Source organism: Leopardus geoffroyi, chromosome B1, assembly GCF_018350155.1.
Source record: "Leopardus geoffroyi isolate Oge1 chromosome B1, O.geoffroyi_Oge1_pat1.0, whole genome shotgun sequence".
In the NCBI taxonomy this organism is placed as follows: Eukaryota; Metazoa; Chordata; class Mammalia; order Carnivora; family Felidae; genus Leopardus; species Leopardus geoffroyi.
In genome coordinates, this window is record NC_059327.1 from 85,698,742 (window position 1) to 85,721,107 (window position 22,366).

A 22,366-nucleotide genomic window follows, 5' to 3' on the forward strand; every position below is an offset into this window, starting at 1 on the left:
GGGAGAAAAACTTCTATATTATCAATGCATTCTTGCTACAGGAGCTTAGCTAACCTAAACATTACAACCACCTTTTCCCTGACAATCTTGGATCTTCCTCTGAATTCTTTGCTTTTATTTTAAAAATTCATGTACAGGGACACCTGGGTGGGCTCATTTGGTTAAGCATCCAACTTCGGCTCAGGTCATGATCTTGTGGTTTGTGAGTCTGAGCCCGCGTCTGGCTCTGTGCTGAGAGCTCAGAGCCTGGAGCCTGCTTCAGATTCTGTTGTCTCCCTCTCTCTCTGCCCCTCCGCTGCTCATGCTCTGTGTCTCTCTCTCTCAAATATAAATAAACATTAAAAAAATGTTTTTAAAAATAAAAATCAATGTATAATATCCTCTAACATTTGTTTTAATAAAAATATTCCCCTAAACATAAAGTAACTGGTACTTAAATAAGATACGCTACTTATCCTGTAGCTTTGAACAACCCTGGATACACCAGTACGTCATTATACACACCACAGTTACTATATTAACACACACACAATCTCTGAAACAGGTTTTTATTAAACAGTAAAGCAAAACTGGAACACAAGTTTAAATGTTTGTAAATTAGGTCACAAAAGGGATGCAAAATGTTTGCAGTATAACTATTATATTCATACAGCTAAAGTCATTCATCGAATCTTACACCAATACAAACGTTAAGATTATTCCATGATTAAAAGTAGCCCAAATCTAAAAACCAAAACTATATTAGTGGATCTCTCTTCCTATTTAACATTTTAACATTACTTCTGATATTAATTTTCTTACCAAATGGAATCTAAAAACTAAATTTCTTGAAACTGTCAAAGAGTGACTAAAACTCTGCAAACCAAGTGGTTAGGTTTACAGAAAATTCTGGGGAAGTAGTGAGATTAAGATACTGAGAAAATATCACTTAGTATACACGTAAAACTCCTCCATTTTGTTCATGATTCTGACACTAATACACCCTCAAGGGATTTTGCAAAAGTTGATCTGCTGGGTACCACAAAGAAACCTTGAGACTAAACTCTTTGTTCTCTTCTAGATGTGGTTGACCTAAGGTTAGTCACATTTAATCTACTTTCATATTCATATATTCCCCAAAAGATAACGTCTGTGCCACAGATCACACGAATCTGGAGTGAAAACATTTGGAGCTGGTTACTACTGTTTGCCCAGTACCTTTCCCATCCCATTTCTGTTCTATTTCAAACATATAACGGAGCTCATCTTTTCAGATACCAAGTGCATTAGCTGTGCAAAAGGAAGTTTTTAACAACAGACCTTCCCAATTTGATAACTCAGTTGCAAAGAAAAGTCTTCGTATTTATCGCCTCTGTTTTCAATCAATTAAAGACAAACCAACAATCCTATCTTATTACTAACTATGACGAGCCCTAACTGAGAAAGCGTCTTATTTTGGTTAAGTTTCAACAATTCAAGCTCAGGTTACTCTCACAGATGATTGACTATTATAATTACTTTTACAAATGTGAAACCAATTTTTTCCTTAGGGGAAGGGAAATGGGAAGGAAGAAGCAAATGGAGAAGAGGCACAACATGGTAGACAGGGTACATAAAGCTGTGCGTTCAGTACATGATTTTGGTCACTTTTCACAACACGGTGGTTATTTTCTTGTATCTCTTAATATGCCTATAATAAAAGACAGTGCTAAACCTATAAATCAAAGCAAATTTGATAAAACATTCATTTTCAAGTTTCATAAATATATGCATTTCTAATTATAAAGTCTCTACAATACATTAGCACATTTTCATAGACTAACATATTATACACAAGCTCATGGAAGTCTTCTGTTATGCTCTTAATTTTGCCTAGATCTGATATTATCTTCATAAATATTCAATTAAGCCACAAACAAAAGTACTATAACTTTTTGAACCTATCCAAGTTTTAAAGAAAAAAAGATCAGCAGCAATTCCATAAAACAGAAGGGATGTCAATCCCTTACTTTCTTTTGCTTTTTGTGTCAGTTGTTTGAAAAACACTAGAAGCTGACATGAGATTTTCTATATATTGTCCAAGAACTTGGTTTTCTGATTTTAGCTTCAGATTTTCTTCCTTAACTGCATCTACTCTTGCGGAGAGGTCTATATTAAAAATAAAAAAGCCCATTATCAATAAAATAATGGCAATGACTCCATATCATAAAAGACTTAAGATTCATTCTTAAAATAGATAACATGATCTTTAAATTTTCTGTTTTTAAATTCAAGTAACTTTAGAATTCAGGTGAACAAAGTGCCGGCTGAGTGCCGGTCAATAGCTAAAATTCTTAAAAAGTGATTTCAGATTAGACTAAATGTTATTCTTGGTAAACAGCATTTATGTTGAGTGGTTATTTCTTTAAATGGTTATTTCTAAAAAATACAGACTCAGTTTTTTCACCAAAATGTGAATTTTGGTTCATGCCTTAACAGAAAAACTAACATGTTTGCTAGAAACGCTTCAGAAAATGTGGTAGGCAAATACAACTTGCTTTATACACGGACTATAGAAAGTCAGTTTCCAAGCAATGAAATATTTTGCATTTTTACCTTAGTAAGAAATTCAAAAGACACAGTTCCTAATGATCAAATAAAACATCACCTCCATTCATTCACTTAACAACTAAGTATTGGGTGCCCTCTAAGAGTCAGGCACTGTTCTAGAGGCAACAGTAACAAAAGCCCTTGCCTTCCCAGAGCTTACATTCTAATATGCATGGGAACACATGTGCATTTAGGGGGTCCCAAGTAAAAGGAAAAAAAAAGAAGGGTAAGAGTGGTAGGAAGCAAAAGGGAAGTTGCCCTTTGAAATTTTTTTTAATGTTTATTTATTTTTGAGAGAGACAGAGCGTGAGCAGGGGAGGGACAGAGAGAGGGAGACACAGAATCCGAAGCAGGCTCCAGGTTCTGAGCTGTCAGCCCAGAGCCCGACTCAGGGCCTGAACTCACAGACCGTGAGATCATGACCTGAGCTGAAATTGGATGCTCAAATGACTGAGCCAGCCAGGAGCCCCTGAGGTTGCCCTTTATATAGTATAGATAGCTATTTTGATAAAGGGAATTTGACCAGAGACCTAAAGGAAGGAAATGAGCCATACAGAACGCAAACACCTAAGGGAAAGATTCAAGCCCCTAAGTAGAAGCATGCTGAAAAGAACAGCAAGGAGGCCAGTGTCTGAGGCAGAATGTATGAGGCAGACAGTGTGACATGACTGACTCTGAAAGGTAAAAAGTAACAGGTTTCCAGAGAGTAACCTGGCTTTTATTAACTGTGAAATAGGAAGCCAGTGAAATGACATGATCTGCTTACCCTGCTGTTACAAAAGGAAAAAAAAAAACCCACAACCTCTTAATTTCACTAAAAACCGAGATGTTTCAGGACACCCAGGTGGCTCGGTTGGTTGAACATCCAACTTTGGCTCAAGTCACAATCTCAGGGTTTGTGAGTTTGAGCCCCACATTGGGCATGCTGCTGTCAGTGCAGAGCCTGCTTCAGATCCCCCGTCCCCCTCTCTGGTTCTCCCCTGCTCACTCTCGCACTCTCTCTCAAAAATAAATAAACATTAAAAAAAACAAGATGTTTCACTGGTAGTATTAATTTTATGCAAGACATTTAGAAAATGAAAACAAACCTCAGATCAATTTACTTTTAATCTCTGAAGCTAAAACACTTTTTATTTTAATATAAGCTTTATTAAAGTGGACTTAGTAATAACACAATGCTTAAAAGGGGGCTCTCATGTAATAAACAGCATTGCCTTAAACCCAGAGGGATGCATAAGAACACTATTTGACTTTCTCATTGAAGCACACCTCTTCTTTAAAATCACCAGCCAAAGATGCAGGCAGGAGGGGGAAAACATTATCGAAATGGACTTTGAAGTTTATACTTTCAAACTGGGGGCACAGTAACAAAATTTAGCAACATAAATGCTTACAATTTCAACTAAGTGGATGTTATTCAAGAAAACTACAAAATGGAGGCTCACCTTCAAGTGTGTGTTGAAGTTCCAACACTTGATTAATAAGTCGCGTTTTTTCCTCCAGTTCCACCTGATTTTCAGCATCAACTGCTGTAATACAAAGGTTTGCATTTACTATTAATTAACGTTAGGTACCATTTGTGTAGTGCAGCACTTAAAGTCATACAAAATGTTTCATCTTTGTTATCTTACTTGCCTTACACAAGAACCCTGTAAAGGAAAAAGTTATATGCCCACATGGCAGATATGTTTTGCCAACATCAATTCTTTCTAGAACTAGACAGTATATAAGTCAGTAAATTAGCCAAATCCAACCCCTCTAAATATTGCTTCTCTGTTCTTTCTGTTGCTGTATTAAGCCAAAAGCATCCACAAAACCAGGAACATACAAAAAGGAAAATAAAGAACATACCATCCATGTCAGCATTCATCATCTCGGGTAACAAACTTTTGGGCCTTGGATACAAAATCCTTGATGAATCGTCTGCAATAAGAAAAAGAAACAGATACATACAGCAATAACATACCATTGTACATTTATCAAATTTTTTTAAAGGAGATAATGATCAATAGTAGCAAAGTTATGGAAGAACAAATACAAAATATTAGACACAAATTTTAAATATGTATCTTCTTAGAAAGCAGTATGGCAATAAATTACACTCATAAAAACATTTAAATATTTTCTACTAAGCAATTTTGCTCTTGGAAATTTAGCCTAAGGAAAATTACAAAGAAGGAAAAATTATATACATAAAATCTTCACTTCAACCTTATTTACAACCCACCAAATTGGAAACAACATAAACTGTCCATTCAGTCTGTAATTACTGTAGTTTCTAATTGAGTGGGTACTAAAAATAATTAGGATGACTATAATAACATAGAAGAATGTTTATAAAATGGTGTATTCATTGATGTAAATCATGTAAAATATACATAAATACAAATAAAGAGAACAGCAAAATGAAAAAAGCTCTTCTATTAAGGATGATAGTAGGGATGAAAACAAATGTGTTTAAAAATATTTTTCATCATTAAAGTATTATTTTATATATACTGTTTAAAACTTTTTATTGATAACGTTCAAGAGAAAAATACTAGTTATCTGAAACATTAATGTGGGATAAATGAAAATATCAACCTGTTACATCCTAGTTATAGTTAAAACAAAATTAGGATGTGAATAAGTAAAACATTAACATTTTATTGTTCCTATAAAAGGTTTCAAAATATTAAAGCATAAAATTCTTATGAAATACGTTGTGCTCTATAGCTAACATTCATTTCATATTCGGTGTGTTCAAGAGTTATTAAATAAACCAGATTATTACTGGTCACCAATCTAATCTACTCACTGAAGCAACTTAGACATGTCAATATTGTTACTCTTTCAACAAATTATTTATGGAGCACCTCTTATACCCAAAGCATTGTTATGCTTCCATAGACTAAACAGTGGAACCCAGACCTACTGAACAAGGATGTTGACATTCTAGAACTAGAATCACATTAAAGAGTTTTCAGATACTGGCATGAATGTGAAGATAAAATGCTCAGTGTACATACATATGAACTATCTCTGAAATAAGACATCACGTATTATTCTAAAAAAGAAAGACATTAAACATCCTACACATAGCATTATTAAAGAATTAACTAGCTACAAATGATGTAAAATTGATTTAATGCTTAATAAATCTACTCCCAAGTCTTCTGACATCTTTCTACTTCTCTAGAATTAGTTACTCTCCCCTTCATATCTTATTCACATGGTTTTAATTCTCAGGTTCTGTGTACTTCAGAGAAAGTTGACACGTATATTTGTGATATATGTACGTGTTATATACATATTATATGTCCATTATATATATACATACATACGTAGTATATGCACATATGTAATATACATATAAAATATCTCTGAAGTGCAAGGAACCTGAGAATATATATGTAATTAATTAAATATATATTAATAATATATACACATAATATGTTAATGTGTAATATGTATCGGTACATCTACATAAATCCAAGTAGACTAATTACTAAAAATCTTTTTTAAAAATTATTTATTTATTTATTTTAAAGTTTCATTTATTTTGAGAGACAGTGTGCATGCATGTGTGAGTGGGGGAGGGGCAGAGAGAGAGAGAGAGAGAGAGAGAGAGAGAGAATATCTCAGGCCCTGCCCCATCAGCATGGAGCCAGATGCAGGGCTCAAACTCAGAAACCAGGAGATCACGACCTGAGCGGAAATCAAGAGTTCCACACTCAGCTGACTGAGCCACCCAGGCGCCCCCAAAAATTCTTTAAATTATTCAACTTACTATAATCTGCGAAGCCCACACTTCAAAAATTATCCCTCTCCATTCAATCACCAACGTATCTCTTTACAACTGAAGAGGAAGAGTGTTAACAGTGAAAACTTTATTTGACACTTGCAATTTTCCTACCATTTCAACCACTGACCTGGCTAACACAGGTCTGGGAGGGATGACATAGGCCACAGCCAAAAGCAAAAGTGATCTTGAGAGTACTCAGCCAACAATAGCCTGCAGCTTGGCTATTTCCCCTGCTAAGTAATATACAAAAAGTACTTCAAATTTCTAATATTTGCTTTTAAAAATACAGCTAAAACAAAATTTTCATGACAAATGAGAAGCGTTGTAAGATACATAAGCCAAGCAACAGATAATCATGCAATCAATACAAATGACTTTGATATCAGATTTCGTATAGGGATATGGTATATTTTTCTTGCTTATGTTTCAATCTAACACGAAAAGTAAAAAGTCTACAAAAGCAAACTGTTCCAAACTGATCAATGTAATCATGAAGCCAGTTTCTGAAATTTTGGCCACATGTAAACCAAACAATAGAAAATCTTTGTATGGTTTATCAAGAGTTTGACTTCATCTGAAAAAATGAAGGAAAAAAAGGCAGAAAAATGGGGTGGAGGGGGATTAGAGGAAAAATGAAGCTTAGAAACACACACTGAAGACTGGGGTGGAGTCAATGCCACAGAAGCCAGGCAGGCACAAGGACAGTGCTATGGGATCGACAACACAACCTGAGAGAACACCATTCATATCATAGTCCATGTAAGACTGCACTTGAGTCTTGCACAGTGCAAAATCTGCTCTACTGTATGTGGCAGCCTTGTACAAAAGGGTATTCATGATTCTTTAATAAAAGAGACAGGAGTATTGCCAGCTGCCTCTGCACAACAACAAAAAAGACAAATAACAATTTTCTCTTATTATGATATGATTAAATAGCCTGGCCTCAAAATGAGTAACAAACTGATTTATTTTATATATAAGATCAGAAGGTTCATTGAGCTCTTTGTATCAAAGCAATTTAGCCACAGATTTTTTCTTTCAAAATAAGATCAATCTTCAAACTTCATGATGTCTACATTAGCACATTAGACTGAGTTTTTCAACTATAAAATGTTTTTTAATCTATAGTTGCTATCATATCAATCCAATTTCATGTGAAATGCACTTTTTAGAGTTCACTGTCAATTCTTCTGTTCCTATACATAAATGCAAATCTGATGTGAAAAGAAAATCCAGACCAAAGTATCTCAAGTGTGAGGACACTGAAATGAATGTGGGGTGCTAAGGCTGATCTGTTTTTCCTAAGGCTGCCTTAGTTCCAAAATGATTACGGTTCTGAGATTTGTCAACTCTGACTCAAGCCTAGATTGGATCTCAGAAGTGTTTCTCAAAAATTGCAGTAAATTTTCCAAGGGATGCAAGTGCTGATGCATAGGGGCACTTGTACCCCAATGTTTATAGCAGCACGCTCAACGATAGCCAAATTATGGAAAGAGACTAAATGTCCATCAACTGATGAATGGATAAAGAAATTGTGGTTTATATACACAATGGAATACTACGTGGCAATGAGAAAGAATGAAATATGGCCTTTTGTAGCAACGTGGATGGAACTGGAGAGTGTGATGCTAAGTGAAATAAGCCATACAGAGAAAGACAGATACCATATGTTTTCACTCTTATGTGGATCCTGAGAAACTTAACAGAAGACCATGTGGGATAGGAAGGAAAAAAAAAAAGTTAGAGAGGGAGAGAGCCAAAACATAAGAGACTCTTAAAAACTGAGAATAAACTGAGGGTTGATGGGGGGTGGGAGGGAGGAGAGGATGGGTGATAGGCATTGAGGAGGGCACCTTACGGGGTGAGTACTGGGTGTTGTATGGAAACCAATCTGACAGTAAATTTCATATTAAAACCAAAACAAAACAAAACAAATTGCAGTAAATTTTGATGCCTATCTTCATCTAGCCTTGGTCAGTGGAAGAGAACCTAGAACTATTTTGATAATTTAAGTCCTGGATGTAAAAGGTATGGAGAGAACAAGGGTCAGGAAGTGTGACAAACATTAGGACGGACCCATCTTCCATGCCCACACACTTGTGACCAAAGACTACTGTTTTACCAAAGTAGACCTCTACCTTCTTTTATAGTACCCTGAATAGTACCACTGTTAAGAGGCAGTGTAGCACAGTGATTAAGAACATAAATTTTTATTGCCTGTATTTAAATCCTAGCTCTGCTATTTATAAGCTCTGGAACCTCGAGCAAGGTTATACCTCAGCCTCAGTTTCCTCATCTGTAAAATGAGGATAAGAGTATATACCTCATAGTTTTGTTGTCAAGAATTTAATGAGTTCATATATATAACGTGCTTGCAATGGTACCTTGTACAAAGAAGGTATTGAATAATATTAGCTGTTATCTTCTCTCCCTTTTGACTCTAATTCAGGCCACAAAAAGAAATTTTGGAAAAATCATTTGGTCTAGCTGCCTCATTTCACAAATAAACAAACCAAGGCCAAAAGTAATAATGGCTTACCCAACATCACAAAATCACAGACGTAGTTACTGCCAGAGCCAGGAGTACCCAGGCTAGTTTTTTCCACCATACCATTCCAGGTACGCTCACATCTGAGACCTAAGATTTTGAGAGTTAAGACTGACATGCAACCAACTTTTCTGCATCTAAAACTGTGCGTTAATCAACTAAATGCTTTACATATATTATTAGTTCGTATTCATCAAATCAACAGGGCATCGTAATTTATGTTTGTGGATGCTGTATCTCAGAAAGGCTATGTATCTGCCTTAGACTTCACAGCCAATGTTTGTACCAAGAATTTGAAGGCAGGTCTAACTATAAAGTTCCTGCTTTAATACTATATAATGGAAAAAAACTTTAATAACAGCCCTAATCTCAGTTTTCCAAATATTTTGCAATCTTTGATGTTAAATCCCTTTGATATTTTACTAAGCAACTGAAGATAAATTTCATTCTCTTCAAGCTGTATCAACTTTCAACATGAGTTTATCTGTTCAGGCTCCTTCAAGTTCCGAATTGTTCTGGTTAGATAAATGCAGTCTGAGATTCTACAAGATTAAGGAATTGATTTGATCGGTCCAATGAGGACAGGAACGGAAGCTAGAGTCCCAGAGAATGACTAGCTACCGTGAATTTAATCAATGAGTACGGCAACAATATATAGGCACAGCTTTGAATCTTCAGGTACAGACTTACCTGTCGGCAGCACAGCATTTTAACATTGTTACGTCATAGTAGTGGTCTCGCTATATTGTATAACAAAAGTCCTGCCTTTCAGAAATGTATCTTCTCTCTCCTTTTCAATCCTAACTCCCCAAAACTTGCTCAGCAGGACCCTAAAGCCCAAGTAGAAACTAACCCCGGAGCTGCTTTCAGCCCCTGGAGAGCTGTCGCCAAGCCCTCATTTATCGCTCACTCGCCACCCTCCCCGCCTTGGCATCCTCTCCCCCACAACCTGCGGGCTCTCGGCAGAGCACCCACGGACTAGTCCAGGCGTGCCAGGTCTCATTCCACCCAAACGCCCCTCCGCCGTCCCAATCAGGGCGGGAGGCTGGACAACGGCCTTCGACTCAGAAGAGACGGTGAGAAGGCGGCAGAACGTCCGCCTCAGAGATGAAAGCAGCCCCTCCCCAAAGGAACCTCTAGGCTCAATAATGAGAAGATGAGACGGAGGTTGCGCAGGGGCTCTGCAGACAGCCAGGCCTCCGCCGCCCACCAAATGCCCAGGCCCGAGGCCGCTCTTCCCGGGCCCCTGGTGAGCCGGATCGCGTCCAGTCTACCCCGCCCTCCAGGCCCATGGCTGTACCGTGGCCGCAAACTCCAATAGCCCCAGGCCAGGCCCTCTGCCGCCCAAGGCTGTCCTCACCTGCCGTTGGAGGCGCTGGGAGTGGGAGGGATAGGGAGGACGCCTCAGGCCCCAACACTTTCACCAACCGGTACCGGCAGCTCCGCCCTCTGCGCCCACAGAGCGTGCGCGAAAACGGGAGTCCCGCCCTGTCCCGCCCCGTCCTGCCCCTTCTCCCACCAATCCCCACTCAAGAAGGCACGCCTGCGCATTAGCTGTACGACGCCCCAATCGTCCTTTGTCGAAGCCCAGGGATCCACCTTTTGCCATAACAAAAGGACGTTGGCATCCAATCGGGATTGAGGCTGATGTGGGCGGGTCCAGGAAAAGCAACAGCCAATGGCAGTACAGGGGCGAAGTTAGGCGTGAGAAAGCCAGTCCCAGGAAAGCAGCCCTTCAGTCTCAGCAGGAGCCTGAAAATTGGGGTCAGAAATCCAGTGTGGAAAATTCTGACAGCTGTCAGGAAGGAGGTTGGTAAAACCAAATGCCGGGGGAGAGAGAAATTCAGATTTAAGAAAAGAGTATTTGTGGGCGTGAAAGATAGATAAAGCCAGTATAATACTGTAGTACCTCAATTCAAAAAGCAAACTTTTCCATATTTTTAAATTTCCCAAATACCCCTAGTGGATTGTTCCTCTCCACCTCCTTTCCAAACGATTATTAAATCCATAGTGCACCTGACCATTTAATAATATTTTAGAATTGAGAAAATACTTTAACAGTACTTTGATATATAGAACTTTCGCTCACCTTCTCTCATTTTGATTCTCACAGCAACCCACAGAAAGAAACTGAAGCTTAAGAATAAATAAATGTCTTGCTCAAGGTCATACATTCAGTGTGAAATGCTGTGGCCAGGCTTTGGGATGTAGTGTAATCTGGCTTGATAGCATTCATTGATACCTAGCACTTGACACAAAGCAGCATCCTGCTTGTGTTTAATATTTGTTGAGTACAGGGTAGTAATACCATATTGTTTTGGCTCTGGCATATTCTCCTGAGTTGTAGAGGTGAGCCTATGTCTGCCTGTTTCTTGATTTTTCACTTAGGGTTCAGTTTGCTGACATACCGCCTTAATCCTTTTAAGAATATATATATATATATATATATATATATATATATATATATATATACACACACACACACACATACATATACACATATGTATATATATGTATATATGTGTATATGTATATATACGTATATATGTGTATATGTATATATACGTATATATGTGTATATATATACATATATATATGTGTGTATATATATACATACATATATATGTGTGTATATATATATATACACACATATATATGTATGTATATATATCTAAAAATCTTCCACTCAGTATTTGAGAACTGTATATTTGTCTGGAACTATGTGACATAATTTGAGAAAATATACTAGAATGCAACACAGGAGCTAAATAAATGGAAAATAAGAAAGATCCAGTGTATATCCAGTAGGAGTGTCAAAAAGAGAAATTACAGACAATGGGTGTGAGCAGTATTCAAAGAATAATAACTAAGAATTTTTCAGGACTGTGGTATATTTGAATGCTCAGATTCAAGAAGCACTTAATTCTTGAACAGGTTTAAAATAAAGAATTTCATACCTGGACACATCCTGATGAAACTGCAGAACACCAAAGACTAAGAAGTATTAAAAGAAACTTTGTTGTTGTTAGAGCATAAAATATACATGCTGTTTATAGTATAAAATACAAATAACAAAAAAAGTACCATCTTCTTATTTTATTTTATTTTTTATTTGTTTTAGAGAAAGAGAGCATGGTGCACGAGCAGGGGGAGAGGGGCAGAGGGAGAGAGAGAGAATCCCAAGCAGGCTCTACACTCAGCACGGAGCCCCATCAGACTCCAGCCCCCAGTCCTGACCTGAAATCAAGAGTCAGATGCTCAACTGGCTGAGCTACCCAGGCGCCCCTCATCTTAACTATTTGAAATTGTACAGTTCAATAGTGTTAATTATATTCACATTGCCATGCAACCAGTCTCCAGAACACTTTTCATCTTGCAAAGCTGAAACTTTATACCCATTAAAAAGCAACTCCTCGTTTATCTCTCCCTCCAGCACCTGGCAACTGCCATTCTTTCTGTCTCTATGAATATGACTACTGTAGGTACTTCATGTACGTGGAATCTCTTTCAGTATTTATTTTTTTGTGACTGACTTTTCACTAATCATAACATCCTCAAGGGTCATCCATATTGTGGCATGTGTCAGAATTTCCTTCCTTTTTAAAACAGAATAACATTACATTTATGTATAGAGCACATTTTGTTTTTCTATACATCCGTCAATGGATACTTGGGTTGCTTCCAACTTTTAGCTATTGTGAATGCTACTATGACAATGATGTGTGCAAATATCTCTTTGAGACCCTGCCTTCAATTCTTTTGGGTGTATATCCAGAAGTAGAATTATTGGATCATATGGTAATTCTATTTTATAAGCAACATTTTTAAATGTGGTAATGAGGGGCACCTTGGTGGCTCAGTTAGTTAGGCATCCGACTTTGGCTTAGGTCATGATCTCACGGCTCTTGAGTTTGAGCCCCATGTCAGGCTCTGTGCTGACAGTTCAGAGCCTGGAGCCTGCTTTGGATTCTATGTCTCCCTCTCTCTCTCTGACCCTCCCCTGCTCATGCTCTGTCTCTCAAAAATGAGTAAATGTTAAAAAAAATTAAAAAAAGAATATGAAAAATCCTAATAGTGCTATAAACTAGCACTGAAGCAAAAACTGGTAGGACTGAAATAAACCAACCCACAGTGCAGCTGAAGAGTTCATCACTCCCCTCTCTGTAATTTGTAAAATAAATACACATATACAGAAAATTAGGGGCGCCTGGATGGTTCAGTTGGTTAAGCATCCAACTTGGGCTCAGGTCATGATCTCACGGTTTGTGAGTTCGAGCCCCGTGTAGGGCTCTGTGCTGACAGCTCAGAGCCTGGAGCCTGCTTCAGATTCTGTGTCTTCCTCTCTCTCTGCCCCTCCCCTGCTCACACACTCCCTCTCTCTCTCAAAAATAAATAAAACATTATAATTTTTTTAATTATATAAAAAAAGAAAATTAGTAAGGAACTCAAGTCCCAAGCTTGGCTTGCACATTAGAATCACCTGGGAATCTCTTAAGAATTCTAAAGAACAGGCTACACCCCCTACTTCTTAAGTCACAATCTCAAGGGTTCAGATACAGGCATTGATATTTTGGGAAGATACAAAGGAATTTCAACAGAGTGTGGGAAAATTTGGGAACTATTGTTATAGAAGACCTTAAAAAGCCTATCAACCAATTTCACCTAGTTGGCACTTATAAAGAATTCCACCTAATAACTAGAACATAACTTCTTTTCAAATGTACATGGAGTATTCAAGAAAATGGATCATATTCTCTGTCATGAAACAAACCTCAACACATTTAAAATGATTGAAATTAAAAAAAATAAATAAGATCATTGAAATCATATAAAATATTTTCTCTTCTGACAAAAGAATTAAACTAGAAATCAATAACAAAGATATTTGTGAAAATTTTAGAAATTAAGTAAGTATATAAATTCCATACAAACTCTTCCAGACAATAAAATAAGAAAGAATACTTTGCAATTCATTTTATAAGAACAGTGTTACCCTGATTCCAAAACTAGACAAAAACATCAAAAGACATAAAACTGAACATAGATACAAACGTCCTTTACAAGTTTTTAGGAGATCGAATCCAACAATTGCTCCTAGACAGAGGGTCTGAACAGTTGTGATTCCTGACCCCAGAACTTTCACTTTTCTCACAGATTATGGTCTAAAGCTGATCCTAAAATTCATATGGAATTCATATGGAAATTCATATGGAAAAACAAAAGATACAGAATAACAATGTTGTAATAGAACCATAAAGTTAGAGGACTTATACTACCTTATTTCAAGTCTTATTATAAAGTTAAAGCAATAAAATAAATGGAGTATTGTTATAGACACATAGGTAAATGAAATAGAATAGAATCTAGGAATAAACCCACACATAATATGGTCAATTGATTTTCACAATGGTACCTTTCATGAGAAAGGATAGATTTTTTTCCATAAATGGTGCTGGAACAACTGAATATCAGTTGAAGGGAAAAAAATGAACCTCGATCCCTACCTTATAGCATACAGAGAACTGTTAATTCGGAATGGATCATAAATTAAAACATAAAAGCTTAAACTGTAAATCTTCTAGAAGAGGTCAAAGAAAAAAGTCTTCATCCCTTTGGTGTTGGCAGAATTTTTTGTGAAAGGTCACACACACACCCATAAAAGAACAAAATGATTAATTGAACGTTATAAATATTAATAATTTTTGCTCTTCTTTTTAATGTTTATTTTTGAAGAAGAGAGAGACAGAGCATGAGCGGGGGAGGGGCAGAGAGAGACAGGGAGACACAGAATCTGCAAAGCAGGCTCCAGGCTCTGAGCTGTCAGTACAGAGCCCCATGTGGGGCTCGAACTCACCAACTGTGAATTCATGACCTGAGCCCAATTTGGATGCTTAACCAACCTATCCACCCAGGTGACCCTGCTCTTTGAAAGACACCATTTTGAAAATGAAGACAATGTATAGACTGGGAAAAAATCATAATACGTGATCTAACAAAGGACTTGAACTCAGAATTTCTAAGAACTCTTTCAATCAATAATGGAAAAACATCCCAGTAAAATAATGGAATAAAGCTTGTCAGCAATAGAAAGTAACAAACTACCAATATGGATGAATCTGAAGTGTATTATGCTGAGTGAAAACAGCCAGATAGAAAATGTGCAAACTGTATGATTTTATTAATATAAAGCTCTAGAGCAGACAAAACTTATTTATTATAATAGTTGGATTAGTGGTTGCCTGGGGTTGAGGACAGATAAGAGTTGACCACAGAGGGGCCTGAGAGAACTTTCTGTTGTAGTGGAAATGTTCTATATATTTTTATTGGAGTGGTGGTTACATGTGTATATGACTGTCAAAAGTCATCTTCTGTAACTTAAATTGTTTGTATTTGATTATATATTATTTTTTCCCACTGAAATTGATTTTAAAAATTTATTTATTTATTTATTTTTGAGAGAGAGAGACAGAGACAGAGCATGAGTCGGGGGAGAGGTCAAAGTCGGATGCTTAACTGACTAAGCCACCCAGGTGCCCCAGCAACTGATTTTTTTTTAATGTTTATTTCTTTTGCAAGAGAAAGAGAGAGAGTGGGGGCAGGGCAGAGAGCGAGAGCGAGAGAATCCCAATCAGGCTCCTCGCCACCAGTGCAGAGCCCAGCATGGGCCTCAATCCCATGAACCGTGAGATCAGGACCTGAGCCAAGATCAAGAGTTGGACGCTCAACCAACTGAGCCACCCAGGAGCCCTGAGAGTGATTTTTTTTTTTTTTTAAATGAGAAGACTATCCAGGATTTCTTTAGGGTTTGAAGTATGCTAGATATGCTACATGTGTTATTTTACTCAGTTCTCAAACAATCCCATGATGTAGGTATTATCCATCCCATTTTGGAGATGAAATTAAGGCTTAAATTGTCCAATATCATACAGCTAGTGATAGGTGAATTCAAACTTCTCTTTTTATCTGTGAAGTAAGTATCATAAAACCAACTTTATTGAACTATTATCAGGATCATTAGAATCAAGTAAAAATAAAGCACTGCATAGACTTTCCAATTTGAAATGACTTTGAAACCACAGCCCAAAGAAGGTGTGGGTTGGAACTTGCTGCTTCAACCTAACCAACTCAAATTCCCACTAAAACAAAACTATTAACGTTTTCCATAGGATTTAAACCAGACCTAGGGTCTCATGATCTGATAGTCAAAATGTCCAGGATCCAATCCACGATTATTCAGCTTATGAAGAACTACGAAATCTCAATTCACATGGGTATAACAGTCAACAGATACCAACACTAAGATGATACAAATGTTGAAAATATCCAGAAAAGATTTTAGGCAGCTATTAAGAAGTATTTGAACAAGCAATCATGAAAAATCCTGAAACAGAGGTTACAATTGAGAGTATAAGTAACATAATAAAAGCTATGAATACGAACCAAATGGAAACTTTATAACTGAAACATAAAATAACTGAAATGTGAAACTGAAGTATCAGTGGTACGATGGAAGTGAAAGAGGAAAGAGTTGGTGAACTTGAGGAAACCTCAGTAGAAATGGTGCAATTTGAACTAAAGGGGAAAAAATGAAGGGAAAAACAAACCAATCAGCCTCAGGAATGAAAGACAACAAAAGAGATACCATTTTGTGTCATCAGAGTCCCAGAAGGAAAGGAAGGAGAGTCTGGTTCTAAAAAATACTTGAAGAAATAATGGTTTTCCAAGCTTCGCAAAGACAATTTCATAAGGGGAGGGTGTGGTTAGGAAAATAATGTCTCAAAGGCCCTGGGGGTTGGGATACAATGAGAACGACCTCTGAGAAACACTAATCTAGAGCACCAATACCACTAAATTGCAAAGAGAACGCACCAAACGACATTTATTTCCTGATGGAAGAAGAATGTACCACCACCTATGAAATAGTCTTGCCTGCCTGCCCCCACCAAAAAAGGAAAAGAAATTGCAACCTGACCTGATCAAGCCCATAAAGTAGCAATTTAACAGGAAAACAGAGGTCAGAGAGAAATATGGTAAATCTACCACCTGGACAAAATTAGCAAAATTTGGCTATCAAGAAAACAACAAAAACAACAAATAAAAAGCCCTTTTCTTCAACAAAAAGAAAATAAAATGCACTGGGTGGGAAAAGAATGCAAAGAAAACCTGTAGATAAAAGGACACTTAAAATACATACTTTTAGGGGCACCTGGGTGACTCAGTTGGTTAAGCATCCAACTTCAGCTCGGGTCATGATCTCACAGTTTGTGGGTTCATATCCCACGCAGGGCTCTGTGCTGACAGTTTGGAACCTGGAGCCTGCTTTGGATTCTGTGTCTCCCTCTCTCTCTCTGCCACTCCTCAACTCACGCTCTGTCTCTTTCTGTCTCTTAAAAATGAATGAACATTAAGAAAAAAATTTTTAAATACATATTTTCAAAAACAGACAAAAAAATCTATAGTTTATTTTGGATGCTAAAATGACTGAAAAGATGCAAGAAAATGATTGTCATCAAGTAGAATATGATTATTTTAGAGCATTTGCCTTTTAAAAAATTCTGGAACTAAACATATATCTTGTAAGATATTTTAGAGTTTAAAGGAAGTCTTTAGAAAAACTATCTCAAAAAAGAGAACGTACCAAATGATAATCCTAAAGTTAGCAATATATCAATCACAAAATATTGCAAACTTGATAAAACAGTGTTACTGATAATTAAGTTCTGCCCTTGAATGTAGAAAAAAAACCCTTGATAGGGCCTGGGTGGCTCAGTCGGTTAAGTGTCCAGCTCTTGACTTCGGCTTAGGTCAAGATCTCTCATTTGTGGGTTTGAGCCACACATTGGGGATTTCCTTTCTCTTCCTCTCTCTCTGCCCCTCCCCCGCTTGTGTGCTCTGTCTGTCTCTCTCTCTCAAAATAAATAAATAAACTTAAAAAAATACTGTATAAAAAAAAAAAGAAAAAGAAGAAAAACCCTTGAAATAACAAAAATATAACAAAAAAGAACAGTACACCCAAGTGGATAGAAAAAGAAAGTTGAAATTTTACCAAACTAGCCCTGAGTAAACCATTCATTAAGCTATACATTTATTTTTATATAAAAATAAATGCTCCATATTGGCATTATATTTTTCAATTAAAAGATGGTTTAAAAATAGCCACAAAAATTCCCTTCTTCTGAATAAGGCAAACATACATGTACAAATAGAAACCACTGAAATTGCACAGAAATATTTGATTATAAGATGAACATTTGTTATCTGGGATATGCATATATTAATTTATAACCATCTAAATAAAAGCGTAAAAGTAAAATACTCTTTGTAAAGAATGGGGAACTCTAAATTGAAAACTGTTGTTACAGAACAATGTATTATGTAAGGAAGAAATGATAAATAGTAGAGAACTTCCAAGATCATTTTGATGTTTCAGCCTGACATAATCTCATCATGAACATGAAACTTCTAACTTAAGCAATTAGAGAGTTCTAAACATTCTGGGGATATTTTAAAGTGAAATATGCTAAATGGAGGCATTTTGATAACTTTCAAGTGTAACCAGGTGTGTTCCCTGATACTTTAAGCTCATTAATTTGCAAAATGTGTTTCATCTCGTTCCTAAATAAGAACTCACATTTTCCTTTTTACTTATTTTTTTCCCTTGAAAGGTTATTGAATTCATTGGAGAATGAGTGATGTCCTAAATTTGGTGAGTCAAGAATATACTCTACTTGTTGAAACTTGATTTCAAAACTAGACTTAAGAGTATACCATGCTGCTATTTGGTAAATTAAGCTGTTCATGTATACTTTTTTCAACATTATAATTTCTTGATAATAACCAATAGTTGGCTAATTTGATTAGAGTTATTTTCATTCATTGGTTTAATAGAGAAAAAGTAAGAAATTGCCAGTGTATTTTTAGAATTTCTCAAATGAGAATTCAGAAGGACTTCAGGGTCTTCATGGAATCAAGCTTTGGACTTTATAGCAAAACTGAAAGTAATTGGGAATGATTCTGCAGTCTTGATGCTCATTTTTCTCTACACAAAGTAATGTTTAATCAGTTTCCCAAAGATTGGTGCTTATACCTCTGGCTGTGCAAGATTAGCCTTTAAAAATCGTTGCATATTTTATTGTAATTGAAAAATACAAATAATACAACCGACCCTCAACTTGCAGATGTTGCCTAAAACAAAGGTATGTTCAGAAATAACGTTAATTAAAGGGTTAATTTAATGTGGCAAAAAGTGTGATGATGGTATGCAAATGACTGGTTTGGAAAGCCTGATCTATCAGCACTGTAACAAGCATTGGTTTGAACAAAAGGAAGCCTGGTTTCCAGCTCTGGCTCAATCTATATTTGTCCATTCAATTCTTCATATATTTACTAGTTGAAAATTTTAGTTCAGGGTTCATTATAAGCTAAATACTGTAGAATATCCAAATATTTGAAATTGACCATAAATCTGTAGGGGATGAGTCACTTTTCTATAGACTCCTGTTTCCTCAAGTGAAGGATTGTAATAAAGTTCATTCTACTTCTCTAATATTATATAAAATACCACTGCATTTATCAAAGAACACTACCAGTGAGTGATAACAGAGATTCCCATATTTAAGAGTCAACCTTTGAAGGTTTGGTTGTGTCTGACCATCTAGCCCTTAGTAACAGGCCTGCCATAGGTCCTGAAAGCTTTCCCCAGTGATTGATCTTTGTGCCACTCCATACGCGCTTTTAAGATTTTGGGTTTCTGTGGTTCTCTATATGCAGATCTACGATTATTAATCATTTTGGCTGGGTGCGTGCTCCACTACATCTTCATAAAACACTTTGCTTTAAAATCAACAGTAATCATTGGGCTCTGGGAGCATAAAGGGGATTCTGTTTTAATATGACAAAGTGATTCTTTGACATGCATAGGTGTCAGGGTAATAGTGAAACTGATATTTTGTACCAGAATGCCTTACTAGCAAGGCTAAGAGTGCTAATGTATTTTCCTACTTCCAATATACAAGCATGATTCTCATACTTTTCTGTTTCCCTAGTAACTGTTTGTGCTAAAAATAACCAACTTGGGAGAGTTCCTCTGTCAGGCTCTGAGATTTTACGTTACTTAAAGGCTAACAAGTTAGCCTGCTATGAATTCATGAATGCTGGAAGGAGACAGGAGATGCCTGGTCAGAGTCCGAGAACTCTATTAGGGATAGTTCACCAGCAACGTGAGCTTCACGCTGGCTTGCTTCTGTCCTCCACATTCTCCAAGTCCCACAGTGGGGAGGCTGAGGGACCCAGGTAGGTGCCTGCACACACAGGGGGTTACAGTACAGGGAGGAATACTGAACTCAGGGAGTCCATTGCTTTTACGGCTAGTGGAAGCAAGCTTGCTCTTTAACCAGGGAGTTACCTCAACCCTTAAAGTTGCACTCTGCAAATGCACCCCAAGAAACGGTCTGGATAAAGACTTCTTAGCATGCCAGCAAGGGCATATAGTGACACGCAGGGCTCATTACGGACTGCCTCTCCCCCAAATCTCTAACTTGAATAATCTTTAGTTCTGTGACAAATTCCCATTTTTCTTCCTCCTTCCTTACACAATTATTTCAGGGAAATACTACAAAATGTCTGTCTCATAAAATGATAGGGTGCCTATAAGTCAAAATGGAAGAGAACCACACTAGCCGGCATGGAAGAAGCATCAGTAGAGGTCAATGGCACAATAACAATCGTGTTTTTTAAAATCAACCAGGTATTTTTTTGTAGCTATTTTGGAGTCCTACCTTTTCTTTTTCACTGTTTCACTGAACTTTGCAACAATCAGAAGGAAGGAAAAACCTGTCTGTAGTTTGTTTTAAAATAAGTGGTGAAAATTAGAAATTTTCAGGATAGTTAGTAACACTCATCACAGCAAAAGCAGATCAAAGTGTCCTCAGTTTGAAGCAGGGATTTGTCCAGGCTGTTTTTCTCCTTTTCTCGTGAAGGCAGATAACAAGAGAAAGGCTCGCTACTAAGGGATGAGGGCTTTGCTTGTGTCCCTGCTCAGAAACAGCCTGTTTCTGGTCTAAAGTCTGATGACAACTAATTTAAGTCAGTTCAAGTCCCCTTAAAGCTGTAGAAGAAACAGGTCCTCAAGTTATGGAAAGAGCCCAGAATTCCTTGTTACTCATCCTTGATGATAGACTTGTGAGTTTTGAGTTTCTTTATGTATGACAGGCAGCAAATTAGAAGAAAATACAATGTAGTTTTCATTTTGGAAGAAAATTGATATGGCCTTCAGAGGTATTTTGGAGTTCATCCTTCTTACAGAAGTTTCTTCATAAAAAGAAATTTTTTAAAAAAATAAAGAAGTTTCTTTAGAGGTGATCTCTCTGTATTTTTATGTTTCAGGGTATTAATTTCATTTAGAACATTGTTTCTCCAATCTGAAGAGGTTTTTGTTGAAATAAATTTTAATATTTTTGTCTAGCAAGCATCACTGGCCACAACCCAACTCTGTATTTTAACATTTCTTGCAAGCATCTCTGTGGTTCAGTTTTGGAGTTGATGTAAAAGGTGTATAGTCTGCTCTTAACATCACCTCATAAGAGCCACTGGCTCTTGTGCTGCAAGTGGCCATCTATGGGAATGGGAATTACAGAGCTTATCCTAAAGGTCTGTTGGGAAGATGAAATAAAAATATCTGAGGGCAAGTTGCTTGGCATGGTGGTCTAGAAGAACTAATTGTATCTAAAACCTCCTAAACCTGATTCCTTAAATTCCTTGAAGGGACCAGTTGATCTTCTTCATTAATGTTGCCCCATTGCCAAGCTTGGTGCCTACATTTGTGTCCACAAATATAGGTTGTATGAATGAATGACTGAGTGTTCTGCCACTTTTTCTGTCTTATAAAAAGCAGGCATGTCTGTGCTGCATGAGAGGATGATAGTGTATTTCCACAGTGTCTTTCCACTTCAGAGCTCATATAACTTTCTGTCAAATTATCTCACTGCTCCTTACCACATCCCATTGAGAGGGCAGAATAGCCAAAGAAGTCATTTTCCTTATGGTTCCAGTCGGGGATCTTCACACTTACACAACATTAAGCACACATGAAACATCACCTATAGTGACAAGCATGGTGACCTCATCATAACATATACCTCTGACAACTAAAGGAGATATTCAGAATAAACTGAAAGATACCATGAATGTCATTTGGGGGCCATAGACAGGGAACTGCTAGTGACTTGAGTGCATGTATTCTCTTTTGAGATGGTACACTAGTGACCTCTAGTGGCAAAATTGATTTAAGATAAGTTTCTATTTCACGACAAAACTTTTTTATTTCATTACCTCTATCCTTATGTTTTCCTTTCCCTTTAGTAACATTTTCTGCTTGTAGAATAACTTTAATTATACACAGTGATTTGTATCTGTTAACATACAAATATTATTTTTGCATTTCATAGAATCATAGAACTTTTGAGCTG

General features: G+C 36.9%; 1 protein-coding gene and 1 long non-coding RNA gene across 7 annotated transcripts in view; one reads left to right on the forward strand and one right to left on the reverse strand.

The window, feature by feature from the left end:
* Nucleotides 1–532: 532 nt before the first annotated feature.
* Nucleotides 533–22,366, reverse strand: part of SCOC (short coiled-coil protein) — a 45,075-nt gene continuing 23,241 nt past the window's right edge. The window contains exons 1-5 of one of the 6 annotated variants that reach the window (XM_045467131.1): nt 10,261–10,364; nt 8,570–8,648; nt 4,420–4,491; nt 4,014–4,097; nt 533–2,127 (exon numbers count right to left, since the gene is read on the reverse strand). In XM_045467131.1, the coding sequence (XP_045323087.1) occupies nt 1,985–2,127; nt 4,014–4,097; nt 4,420–4,441 (249 nt within the window). In that variant the 5' untranslated portion in view covers nt 4,442–4,491; nt 8,570–8,648; nt 10,261–10,364 and the 3' untranslated portion in view covers nt 533–1,984. Of the gene's footprint in view, nt 2,128–4,013; nt 4,098–4,419; nt 4,492–6,337; nt 6,407–6,479; nt 6,586–8,569; nt 8,649–8,891; nt 8,986–10,200; nt 10,366–22,366 lie in introns of those variants that run through there. The other 5 variants (XM_045467140.1, XM_045467160.1, XM_045467114.1 and 2 more) reach the window with 5 other exon arrangements.
* Nucleotides 10,469–22,366, forward strand: part of LOC123592167 — a 132,986-nt gene continuing 121,088 nt past the window's right edge. Inside the window, exons 1-2 of the long non-coding RNA XR_006709615.1 lie at nt 10,469–10,709; nt 18,566–18,606. This is a non-coding gene — a long non-coding RNA (uncharacterized LOC123592167). The remainder of the gene's footprint in view (nt 10,710–18,565; nt 18,607–22,366) is intronic.